Raw genomic sequence first — 12722 nt, 5'->3', positions numbered from 1 at the left:
CTTCTGCGGTGCCTGAAATCGCTTCTGCGCATGTGCACAATCTGGTCCATGGAGGAATCTCTGTGGGACTGATCCAGCCCAGGCAGGATAAACCTTGCTGACCCCTGGTGTTGAGTTTCCCTATAGTTTTCCCAAGGGGGAGGGGAGGTGAACTTCAGAGCAGACATGTATGGAATTGCACTATTTACAAATTAGTATCTCGCAGGCGTTTAACACCAGCATGGTTTAGGCCACATCCAGCTATGGCTTCCCCCAAGGAACCCCGAGAGCTGTATATGTTGAGGGTGATGAGATTTTGTTAAGTGACCTCTATTCCCCCACCCCCAGCTACATTTTCATAGTTCCCTTTACAGATGGATTGTTAAACCACTCTGAAATCTGTAGCTGTCTGTGGGAACTAGGGGTCTCCTCTAACAACTCTCCGCACTCTTTACACATTGCATTTCCCAAGGTTCTTAGTGGGAAACCATGACTTTTAAAAGTGGTATGACACTGCTTTCTGGTTGTGTTTGAAGAGATCAATATTTTGGAGAATTGTAATAAATGAAGTTAAACTTACAATAGGATATGAATTTCCAATAGAACATTAGCTATATTATTTGGATACGGTTTAACTAGTAGACACAAAATTAAAAATAAATTTGGTAACATTGGCTTGTATTACAATCCACTATGTTTGAGGAAAATGTATTCCTGCATTAGAAGATGGGATAGTAAGATTATGGGAATTGGCCGATATGGTAAAACCAACTCATATTGTAAGAGTGAAGGATGGAAGACAAGCAGATAATTTATTTATTGAAAAATGGAAGTTTTGTTATGTACTGGTGCAATAAGACGCAAGAAAGTTTTCAACCATATATAGGGTTGTAAGCAGTTCAATGAACAAGCAATACACTTTTACATATCCTCCAATATTTCTCTAGTGAAAATAGGGACGTCACATTCCATAATGATAATTTTACTATTTATACCACACACAGCTTACTGGATTGCCCCAGCCACTCTGGCCAGCTTCCAACATATATAAAAACATAATAAAATGTTAAACGTTAAAAAACAACACTTCCCTATATAGGATTGCCTTCAGACACCTTGGGAGTCATATAACTCCATACCCTCCAACATTTCTCCCATGAAATGAGACATCCTAAGCTTTTCTAAATCAGGGGTGTCCCTGGAAAATAGGGACACTTGGAGGGTCTTCTTTTAGGGTTGTATCTGGCTAAGTTCTACTCAGAGTAGCCACATCAAAAATTAATGGACATGAGTAACTTAGATACATTAATTGAAATGGGTCCATTCTTAAGGAAAACTTGAACTGAATACATGGTTTCTTGTTTTTGTGATTGCTGCTGTATTAAACATCAATGAAGCATTCTTATACCGATTTTGCACCTATATAAAGCAATCAAATTTCTATTTTTTTTTTAAAGTGTAGAAGAAAACAAATCATAAAGCAATAATTAAATATTGTGTTGTATAGCATAGTTTTGACCCTAGCACCTCTCTCACTTGCCTAGGGAGGGTATTTCATTAATGGGGCCACCCATTTTTAAGGCTTTTTTGTTTTGTTTTAACAATAAAGCAACATATGAATTTCATGAATAGATAGATAGATAAATGCGTTTCCTCGTTCATCAAAATCTCTCTTCTGAATTACTACACTGAATCTGGAACATACACCCTGTACATACAATCATCTGGAACATATATGTTAGTGTATTTATTTCTATGTAAACACCGCTTGATAGTAACGTGGAAGCCAAGACGCTGTAACCAGGAGGTGAAATGCGCTGTGGCAAAGTCCTGTGGGCTGAGCACCATTTGTTATCTCCTCACGTGAGACAGCTGAGTATTTTTAATGCCTGGCAGAGGGTGGAGGAGGGGAAGCACGGACACTCACGCCTGCGCACTGCAGTCGAGCAATGTTTTGATCTGTGTGCGTGTGGTGAAGCTACACAGTAACATAACAAAGAGGGAGGAGCAAGAGCAGTAAGCGCCGCCCACAAGCGAGAGGCAAAGCCGGCGGCAAGGGAACGGCAGGTCGGCGCGCGCAACGCCGGGAGGCGGAGTTTAAAAGACTAAAGCTTGAGCGTGCGCAGTGAGGACTTTCGCGGTTGAGGCGTGAGATGAAGTGACGCACGCCACGTGACAACATGGAGAAGGAAAACCATAGAGCGCAGAGATAATTGAAACCCGGCTTTCTTGCTTGGGCGGCTTCTTCGTCAAAGAAGCTTCTCCTGTTAATTTTAATTCTCAGTTCGAAGGGGCGCGTAAAGAAAAAAAATTGATGTCGCTTTCAGGTGAAGGTGGCTGGGTGCACTGCGCCTCATGACGTGGCGGCTAGATCGTCGCAGCGCTTGCCAGGTCGTGCCGGAGGTGACGTCAACGCGCACCGGAAACGAGGATGAACAACACTGACCAATCCCTCCTTGGTTTTTTTCTTTTTGTTTTTTTTAGGAACTAAATCCTGGCACGGCCCCTTCCGCTGACTTCCCCGTCAGGTGACCCGCGTCGCTGGCTGGTGTCCGTGCCGGTCCTTGCCTGAGGGGAGTTGCGAGAGGGGCGGCAGAGGCCTGGTCGTGAAGAGGGAGAGCCGACCTGAGCCAGTAGAGCTGCCGGCAGGAGCTGCCGGAGAGCGCCGCGACCGCCGCTAGCCGAGCCGACCGCCGCACCGCCATGGCCAGCCAGTCGCAGGGCATCCAGCAGCTGCTGCAGGCCGAGAAGAGGGCAGCCGAGAAGGTGGCCGAGGCCCGGAAGAGTGAGTGGGCGGGCCGGGAGTAGGAGGCGGGGGTGGCTTAGTACTCTGGATGCAGTTTTATTCATTTTTATTTATTCACTCACTCATTTGTATTTGTTTTTAAATATTTCTTTGCGTTTGTTGTCATTTATTCAATTATTCTTTATTATTTCATATTTCTTTACCCATTCTTAAATTATGTGTTTCTGTTTACTTACTCGTATTTCGTTAAGAATTGATGCTTTTGAATTATGGTGCTGGAGGAGACTCTTGAGAGTCCCATGGACTGCAAGAAGATCAAACGTATCCACTCTTAAGGAAATCAGCCCTGAGTGCTCACTGGAAGGACAGATCCTGAAGCTGAGGCTCCAATACTTTGGCCACCTCATGAGAAGAGAAGACTCCCTGGAAAAGACCCTGATGTTGGGAAAGATGGAGGGCACAAGGAGAAGGGGGCGACAGAGGACGAGATGGTTGGATAGTGTTTTCGAGGTTACCAGCATGAGTTTGACCAAACTGCGGGAGGTAGTGGAGGACAGAGGTGCCTGGCATGCTCTGGTCCATGGGGTCACGAAGAGTCGGACACGACTAAACGACTAAACAACAACAAATTTCGTTAATTTTATTAATTAATGTATTCGTATTTATTCTCATTTCGTTATTTTTATTTATTCGCTTTAAATATTTGTTTGTGTTTATGCTTATTCATTCGTATTTATTCATGGACAGGAATTTAAAAATGCAGGCTGAGACAACTATTCTAAAGCACTGAACAAATGGCTGACACTGAATCAAATTATCGTGGTTATCAATCCAAAGTGCTGGTTTTGACTGTGTGAGCCAAAAAATAATTTTCAGCTGCGGTGTCCTACCTTTCGAACTCTCTGCTCAGCAAAGCTTGTCTGGCACCTCGTATATTTTTGGCACAATGCAAAGACACTTTTCAGTTCACTCAAACTTTTCAGGAATTTTTGTTTACCTAATTCTCATTATGTTACGTTGCATAAAAGTTGTTATCCTGACAACAGTTCTGGATGGCAAGGCAAGACTTACTATTCCCCAATATTTTGCAGATAAGCTTATAAGTTGCTAACCTTCAGTATTTTATTACTAGCCTATTAAGAGAATACTAGCCTATTTCCTTGCTAGCCATGGAGTAGGGAAAACCCCATGCTCTGTGGTCAGCATGAAAAGGCAGGCAGGCAGAGGTGTGATGGAGCTGAGGCACAGGCTTTCCTTCTTCCACAGCTAGTACTGTAAGTAAGCAAATTATGGTGACCAGGAAAGTTTTTATAATGTTATTGGTCTAAGTCAGTATTGTCTCACTGGCTGCAAGCAGCTCTCCAGAGTTTTTGGCAGAGGATCTGAAATGGCAGGGATTGAAGCTGGGATCTGCTGTCAGTAAGAACTGTCATCCCTCCCTCAATGGAGGCAAGGCTGCAACTTTACAGTGGTTGTATGGAAAGCCCAGTAGTGAAAATGGCAGAGAAAAGAACTTATTGTTTCAAGGTTGAAATGGTTAGCAATGAATAGCCTATGTTTAAGGGGTCTAACATTTGTATTTATGCAGCAGTGTGCAAGGATAAAATGACAAGGGGAGGCCCAAAGCATATCTGTGAGGTGGCTTGGGACTTAAAAGAAGGGTGAGGTGAGGTAACTGTTTCTTTGTTGTGCTGAGAGGTAGCTTAGGTTGCTGGGACACATGAGAATAGTGTGGCTTGGAAGGAGATCATAAGATGAAGCTTCCTTATGTATAGTTGGCTCTGGTCATTGTGAGCAACAGAGGTTCTACAAAATACTTTCTCAGATCAGATCTCCCAGAATCTGTTTGAAGTCCACATTGTGGTAATGGTTTCATAATAAACATTATGAATGTTACAAAATCACAATGTGGGGAAAACTGAAGCTGGTCATCACTTCTCTCATGATTCTTACCACCCCTGTTGCTCTGCTGCCTCTTCTCTTCCCTGCGGGGGACAGCGGACCACAAGAGCAAGCGCTGAAGAAAGTCCTGGCAACTTTCCTCAGTAATATAGACACCATTAACTGCTTGTTTTAAGTGCAGATGCCAGGTTGGTAGGTGGTTGAGGAATACGCTGGTCCAAACTGGCTCCAGGCTTCTTGCTGGGAACCCATTTCCCACTTCCTTTTATTTTGGGCTCTCTGTGCTGGCAGGCCCTGCCTGTAGCAGCCACCAGAGCCCTACTGGAGCACTTGCAAGAGCCGGAATCCCCTTCCACCTTGCCTCCCCCATTGCCCAGCCTTCCCTTTTGAAGGGTTGCTGCCCTCAAATGGGCTCGCTTGGAAGCTATTGCTGGTAGCCTTGAAAAATAAATGGCTGTAAATTACTTCTGAGTTTTAAAAACATAAAAATAAATCTTGCCCTCTTGTTTAAGCCTCTTTCCTTGCTTCTTCCCTTCTGTATCCCTGTGGTATTTCTGCTACTTATTCCTACAGCGTTAACATTTGAGAAAATGTGCTAAATGTACTATAAAATAACAGTTGCAACAATATATTAAAGGTAAAAATTTTTTTGTAAGTTTTGGACCTCTAAGTAGTAGCAGTTGCCAGGAAGTTACCCTGTTTGCCTCTTCAGGCAGTCCTCTTTTTGTGCAGTGGTTACATTCTGGACCCCCACATGTTAGTGGACCCCCCGTAAAGTGCCCCCATTTAACGACTTTTTGGATCACTTCCGGATTTCGCAGAATGTGCGATCACGTATCAACTAGAAACACGTGCATTGGTCATTGCTTGTACATAGTTCCATCCTTATTTCAGACATTGTGATATATCAGTATATCATGATGTTTAGCTGGTGACATATCATGTTGTTGAAAACCAGGCATCGCCCAGCCCTAGTTGCAGCCCTTTTCATTTTTAAACTATGTTTATGTAGGATACTCATAAGCTGGAAGCCTAATTAATGCTTGCCTAGTTTGGGAAGGAATGAAGGGCTCTAGGACCCTGCCAGAGCCCTGGAGCTTTCTTCCCAGATCAGTCCCGGCAGTTCTCCGGCACAGGGGAGAGGGCAGAGGTGGTACAAAATTAATAAGATCCATAATTGAGAAGATCCATGTGTGGGCGCCAGATAATGACCTCACACAGGCGCCATTTTATGAAAGATTACAAAGTCCGTCCATTTTGTCTGACTGGTAGGGCAGTGGGATGCCAACAGAGCTCAGGCACCAGAAGCCTATTAATTGCCCAGCTTTCAGAAGGAGGGAAGGGCTCTAGGACCCTGCCAGAACCCTGAATTTTCCTTCCCAGAGCCAGAGCGCTACTAGCAGTTTCTCTAGCAGTTTCTCTGCACCGGCGCTGAGCTGAGTTGGCGCACAATTGAGAAAATCCACTTGGGGCGTCAACCTCGCAAAGGCACCATTTTATGAAAGATTACTGGTTCATCCATTTTGTCTGACTTTTGGAAGGCGGTGCAAGGGCTCTGGGATGCTGCCAGAACTGTGTCACCGCCTTTTCAAAGCCAGGTAAACCTTATGCGAGATCACAGCTTAGTATGTGTAGACTAGGGTTATTTACTTGGGAGTTAAAAAGAAATAAAACTGTCCTTCTCCCCTTCTCTGTGTCCATGTTTCTGTGGCGCTCTCATGTCTGTTTTCCCCCTGCCTCATTATGTCCCCCATTTCCTCCTCCTTACCCATGAAGTCTCCCCAATGCTTCTGTCGCCCCTTTGCTTTCTTACACATTTGTCCCCTCCAGCCCTATGCTTCCTTATGTGCCTTTTCCCTCTTCACTTTTCTTCTGTCCCACTCATTCCTACCAGTGAAAATGGGGGGGGGGGAGTGTTTTTGTTTTCTGGTTTTGTTGGTTCCCCCTAAATAGTTTCCTTCCATGTTAAAAAGGAAGGTTTTTTTTAAAAAAGGGTTATCTCTTTGCTACATAATTTCATCCTTATTTAGACATCTGTGTTTGAAAAAGTGCTGATGTGTTAGTTAGGTTGTGGTGGGTCCTGTGGGGAAGGAAAAGGATGGATTGGGGTTAATGAAGAGTATATGTTTATAAGAGAGAAAATGGGCTACAATTACAACATTTAGAAAGGCCGAGTCTTCAGTAGAAGAGGTGTGGTGGTGTGCATTTTGGAGATGCCTGGCTGTGGTCTCTTACATAGGGTTGCCATATTTCAAACAGTGAAAATCCAGGCAGTTGTTTGGGCAAATGAGGAGGCGGCCACCTTGAGCTCTCTGGAGAAAAGGTGGGTTAGAGGTGCAATAAGTAAATAGTAATAGCCCTTGACTTTTTTCATAGGTGGTTGCGCCCCTTACTAAAATATGAAAATAGCCCCAAAATTTCTGCAATTTTTTGCAATTTCTGCCCGGACACTGCTTCCGACTGCATTGTTTTGGATATGTTCATGAAATTCTGGATGTATGGCAACCCTATTTTACAGCAAAGTCCAGGAGGGCAGAGTGGAGGACCTGTTTACTGAAGGAGCCCAAACACTGCAGGTAGAACTGGTGTGCCACAGGGGAACTTGGTATATGTATGCTTTTTTAGGGTCCCTGCAGAAAATTTTGCTTATCTTAGTAGAATAGTAGCACAGGAGTGAAGCAACAATAAAGTCAGGAAGAAAAGGCTATCAAGTTTGGGGTAGGGCTTGCTCTTGACTCCAAGCGCAGCTTCCACTTTTGGATGCATTGGGCAATCTTTTGCATAAGCTAGTTTACTCAGTGCAAACAAATTTTAGCCTGCAGATTGCCAGTTGTTTGTGGTGGGCAGATGGTCTGCAAAGTCATGTGCTGTGTAATCCTGAAATGATTGAACAAAAGCTTGGCATGCACTTAGGGACTTGGACTAGAAACGTAATATGCTGTAGTGTCTTGTCTATTGGGAATCGGGAGCCTTCTGCTCAACTAAAATTCCTTTATTTGAATTAATCCACTTTTTAATATATTATTTTTGTGTGTGGAAATACCTGGAATCTTTCCCAACATGACTGCTTGGAGGAAGGAACTTGCTGGCTCATCAGACCAGCGGAAGCATGTCATGTGCCCGAAAGACAGTGTAACAAGCAAGTGTCTGGTTGATCCAAATGTTGGAAACTGTGACAAATCCCAAGCCTTGATTAAAGATGTTGCTTCCAGTCAGCCCCAAATGTTCAAAAACTTAGTTGGGTTCACACATCATGGGGTTGGCCTACAAGTGTCATGTTCCAAGTTTCTTGACAGGCATTGCAAGTTCAGTTATATATTTTGTGTATCTGTATCATTCCTTTATCGGAGGGGACAAAATATTCAATGCAGGAAACCAAATGTACAAAAGTGGGAGGAAATGTTACCCAGCTAAACAGTTCTGCTAGCACAAGCACTTTTGGCTGTGCATTGGAAATTCCCCTCCCTGCATGCCCCCTAAATATGTTCTAGGGCTTATGAGGGAGGAGAAATTAACAACTGTACAAGACAACTTCACAGTGGATCTTTCTAGACCCTGGGTGTGTGTAGTGCAGATCTCCCCTTCTGCCACCCTCCCCCAAAAATACACACTGGTGTCTGGGGCTGGTTACATCCAGAGTGGGGGAACCCAGCAGTCAACCCTGGCTGCCTCAAAGCTGCAGAGGTAGAGGGGGGCTGAGGTGTGAAGCCCGAGGCCTTTCCTTAGGAAACTCACATCCAGCACCAGCACCCTACTTGTTTGGCAGTCTGCATAGAATTCCCTTTCCTCCTCCTCTTGTGCATTTCAGGGGGTTGGACTAGATGACCCTTGGGGTCCCTTCCAACTCTACAATTCTGTGAGTCTGTAATACAGTTTAATGCTATTTGGTAAACTAAGCTTTGTGAAAAGCTTGAATGAATTGGAAAAAAAGTCTTTGCATGGTGCCCAAAATACAAGAAATGGGACTGCCAAACAAGCTTTCCTAGGCAGAGAGCTCCAGAGGTGGGACACCACTACTGAAAATTATTTTCTGGATCACGCAAGCTCAAAACCAGCACTTTAGCTTGATTGAATATGGAAACAAAAATGGTAACCTGTGTAGATGGTATATCAGTGTTGTGTGCTCCAAGGTACCATCTCTCGTTAACATCCTAGCAGCTGCATTCTTGACCAGTTGCAGTTTCCAAGCTGTCTTCAAAGGTAATCCTATGTAGACCATACTGAAGTTATCTTCCTGGTTTGTACACAGTGAATATCATCACTGCCCTGTAATTTGACTGCCCTATATTCTTTATCCATGAATGCATGCTTTAGGTTATCAAGGCTACCTGTGGCATTCTAAAGATTGCACACACAGTGTACATAACTGTAGCAAGAGACATACACACATGTTATGTCAGGGTGAATCGACCTTTTGGGGCTATAAGTGTGTCAGTGAATTGACGTCACAGCTCCACAGCATTCAAATAAGTACTTTGCTCTTGCCTGTAACTAAGTCATGGCTGAGAACTAGTATGGTGTGGTGATTAGACTGTGCTGGATCTGGAGGACCAGAGTTCAAACCCCAATCAGCCACTGGACAGACTTCTCACAGGCCTGTCATTGCCTCCCAGCCTAACCCACCTTGCAGGGTTCTTGCAAGCATAAAATGAGGAGGAGGACAACCATGCAGGCCACCTTGGGCTTTCTGGAGGAAAGGTGGGTTAGAGGTGCAATAAGTAAATAATAAATAGCCCTTGACTTCTTTAATAGGTGGTTGCACCCCCTGCTAAAATCTGAAAACAGCAGAGCAACTTAGCTGAATCAGTTTACAGTTCTTAACTGCTCCGATATCTGAGCACTCCTGCCTCTCTCTTTTTTTCTCCCCCTTCCCCCCATAAAAAGGAAAGAACCGAAGGTTGAAGCAAGCGAAAGAAGAAGCTCAAGCTGAAATTGAGCAATATCGCCTGCAGAGGGAGAAGGATTTCAAAGCCAAGGAAGCAGCGGTTGGTTATATTTCCATACTAGCTAAGATTTTCTTTTCACTCCTCTCTGCTCTTCTCTGCCCAGATCTGCTACCTGCCCCTGTGGTGATTCTTGGAAGACTGGGATATAACTGACAACAGCAGTTATTGGTGCAGAGATTTAAGACCCTGTGGCCCTGCAGATGTTGTTAGGACTTCATCTCCCTGGCTGATAATGAGTTGTAATCCAGCAACATCTGAAGGGCACAGGGTCATCATCCCTACAATCTAGACCGCTCTTCACTCAGTGGATATATTGTAACTTCTTTCTGAAGACAATGGCTGTATCTTAAAGCAGTGGAATTTGAATCTCTTTTCTCCATCCTGCCCAATTTTCTGCCCATAAGGTTTTTTGGGGTGAAAGGAATTTTGCAGGGAAGCCACTTTCCTTCACACCGTGTGTTATTCAACTTAAATTTTCTGCCTCTTCCCCCTGTCAATTCATCCCCTAAGCTTAAAAAGTTATTCTAACCATCTGATCATCCTGGCTGCCTTTCCTCCCAGTTCTACGATACACTCTTCTTCAGACCCCCATTCAACTCCAGCCTAAAAAGCTAAACTGGCATGCACTCACACGCATATACATAGAGTATTTATCCACCTTTCTCATTTTTTATTTTTAAGTTAGGGCTTCTAGATGGAAATGAGGGGATGTTCCTTGTAACTTAATAGTTTCACAGAAAAGGAGAATTGTGTTTGCTGCAAGGTTGAGAACATGTACTAGTCGGGAGTCCCTCTTTGCAACTGATTAATAGTAAAAAGGACCTGTGTTTGGTCACTTTCTCTCACCATTCTCTTGCAGCATTATTTTTTAAATGCTGTCAACAGCAGTTGAAGTTCAGTACAGTACTTGCTCAGAATATGGATTTTCCAGTCATTTGTACCAACATGTTTAAAATTACAACTCTTATGTTTTGTATTTTTTTTTATTTTCGGTAGCTTCTCTCCTTTCATTATACAGTCATACATCCGCTTACGTATCCCTCTGGTTACGTAAACTTTGGGATACGTAAGCAGTAAACCCGGAAGTATATTTCCAGGTTTTTGCCACGCACACATGCATAGAAGTGCTCTACTGCCCTGCGTGCGTGCACAGAAGCGGTCTCTCCGGTTGTGAAAACCTCGGGATCCAGCTGGACCACCAGAACAGATCCTGTCCGCAACCAGAGGTACCACGGTATTACAGGAAGGGCATGTTTCAGGCGGTCTTTGAAGCTTGACCACTAGTCCCTCTAGCCCAGACTTGTCTATACTGACTGGCATTGCCTCGCTAGGGTTTCAGACAGGGAGTCTTTGCCATACCTAACTTGGGAATTCAGGGACTGAACCTGGGACTTTCTGAACTTTGGCCCTCTAGCCATGCTTGCTGTGGTTGAAAGCAGTTGCAATTCAGCAGCATCTGGAGGACTGAAAGCCCCCACCCTTGCCTGGAGGGCCACATATGCAAAGCTACTGAGATCAGTCGTTTTTAAGTAGATATACATAGAATTGTTCTGGATCGAGGCACTGAAGCATCCTAGAAAAGACATGGAATTCCTTCTGGTATGAAATGTACTTTTCGGCATTACAGCTTGTTGAATAAACTTTTCCCCCCTTGTTGCCTCAGGCTCTTGGTTCCCATGGCAGTTCCACCACTGAGGTGGAAAAGGAGACTCAGGAGAAGATGACCATTCTCCAGAACAACTTCCAGAAGAACAGGGAGGAGGTGCTGACTAGCCTGCTCAACTTAGTCTGTGACATCAAGCCAGAAATCCATTTGAACTACCGCATCAATGGATAGGGGCGGGGGGAGTGCTTTGGCATTCAGGAAGTATTAAGCAATACCGACTCTAGCTGTGCCCCTCCTTTTGTAACAGATCTTAACTTATTTCAGAGAGTTGTAGATAATCTTTTTGCCTCTTCTTTCTAAAACCTCCTGAGAACCTTTTGTAGCATTTTTGGAGCTCATCCAAAGATACATATATACAAGTTACATGTCTCAAAAGTGCATTATGATGGAAGGGTAATATTGTAAGACTTGTGATAAGTATTGCGCACTCTGTCCCCATGAAGTATTTTAAAGTTAGGAAGGATGAGATCTCCTATGCTATCTTCTGTATACCTCTTAAAACTGGAAATGTGTGAGCCTGGTGCTATGGCCAATGACAAGCTCACACCAGCAGAGGGAGGAAGTTTTGTTCATAAAGAGTTGTGAGTCTTACCGTACAGACTAGTCCAATGACTTGTGATGGTGTGCTTTCTTGAAGTAGATTCTGTTTGAACAGCTATACTCTGTATATCTTCCTGTTTAACTTGAACTAGAATCCTGCCCTTACAGATGTTTGAAGAAAAGTAAAAGTCTTACTTAATCTGTGATTGGATTAAAATGTGTTCATTTCATTCAATTTATGAATTGCTTCCCATAAAATGTTTTAAAGCAATGCCACAGTAAAAAACCAATTCTGTATACACAAACGAGCAATTCCATATGTAGAAGCATTTTCATTTTCCGTGGAGATACATACTGGGATAAAGAGCTTTGTGCAAAAGTCTTGTGGGACAAGAAACACATAGGTGCCAATAAGAATAAGTATAAAGGTGATGGATCTCTGATTTGCAATGGGAAGGAATTCCAAAGGATAGGTGCCATTACACTAAAATGATTACTCCTCTCTCATCTTTTCTCCCCCCCCCCCGCCCCGCACACATCTGATATAGGATGCTGGTTAACTGAATGAGTGGGTGGGTGCTTTTGTCATTCCAACGGTGGTATTCTCTTGTAAGTCACCTTCCCAGGTCTGCAGGCTGCCACAAGAACCAGATGTGAGTAAGGCAGTTGATGTGACTCTTGTCTTATGTATCTGCTAAGCCACATCAATTGCTCTACTCGTATCTGGTCCATGCACAATCCAAGGTGTGCATAATCTCCATAATTCCTCTAGCAAGCAGGAGGCATCGTCACAGTTCAGGGACACATTCCTGCACAGCAAAAGCAATCAGGGAGGTTGCACATTGAGGCCAGTGAGGTGGGGTAGCTTAAGAAGGAGCTCAGCCTCAGGTGATTTCCAAGGGGTGCATAGAAAGCCCTGAAGAGCTGATTTTATCTCATGGAT

General features: G+C 43.9%; 1 protein-coding gene across 1 annotated transcript; it reads left to right on the top strand.

The window, feature by feature from the left end:
• Positions 1-2411: 2411 nt before the first annotated feature.
• On the top strand, positions 2412-11985 carry ATP6V1G1 (ATPase H+ transporting V1 subunit G1). The gene is made up of 3 exons (XM_053373743.1): positions 2412-2764; positions 9512-9612; positions 11237-11985. The coding sequence occupies exons 1-3, from the start codon at positions 2683-2685 to the stop codon at positions 11408-11410; spliced, it is 357 nt and encodes a 118-aa protein (XP_053229718.1). The 5' UTR covers positions 2412-2682; the 3' UTR covers positions 11411-11985.
• Positions 11986-12722: the final 737 nt, after the last annotated feature.

This window comes from Podarcis raffonei, chromosome Z, assembly GCF_027172205.1.
Source record: "Podarcis raffonei isolate rPodRaf1 chromosome Z, rPodRaf1.pri, whole genome shotgun sequence".
In the NCBI taxonomy this organism is placed as follows: Eukaryota; Metazoa; Chordata; class Lepidosauria; order Squamata; family Lacertidae; genus Podarcis; species Podarcis raffonei.
Note: the sequence above shows the minus strand (reverse complement) of the source record. Positions and strands in the feature narration are given on the sequence as shown.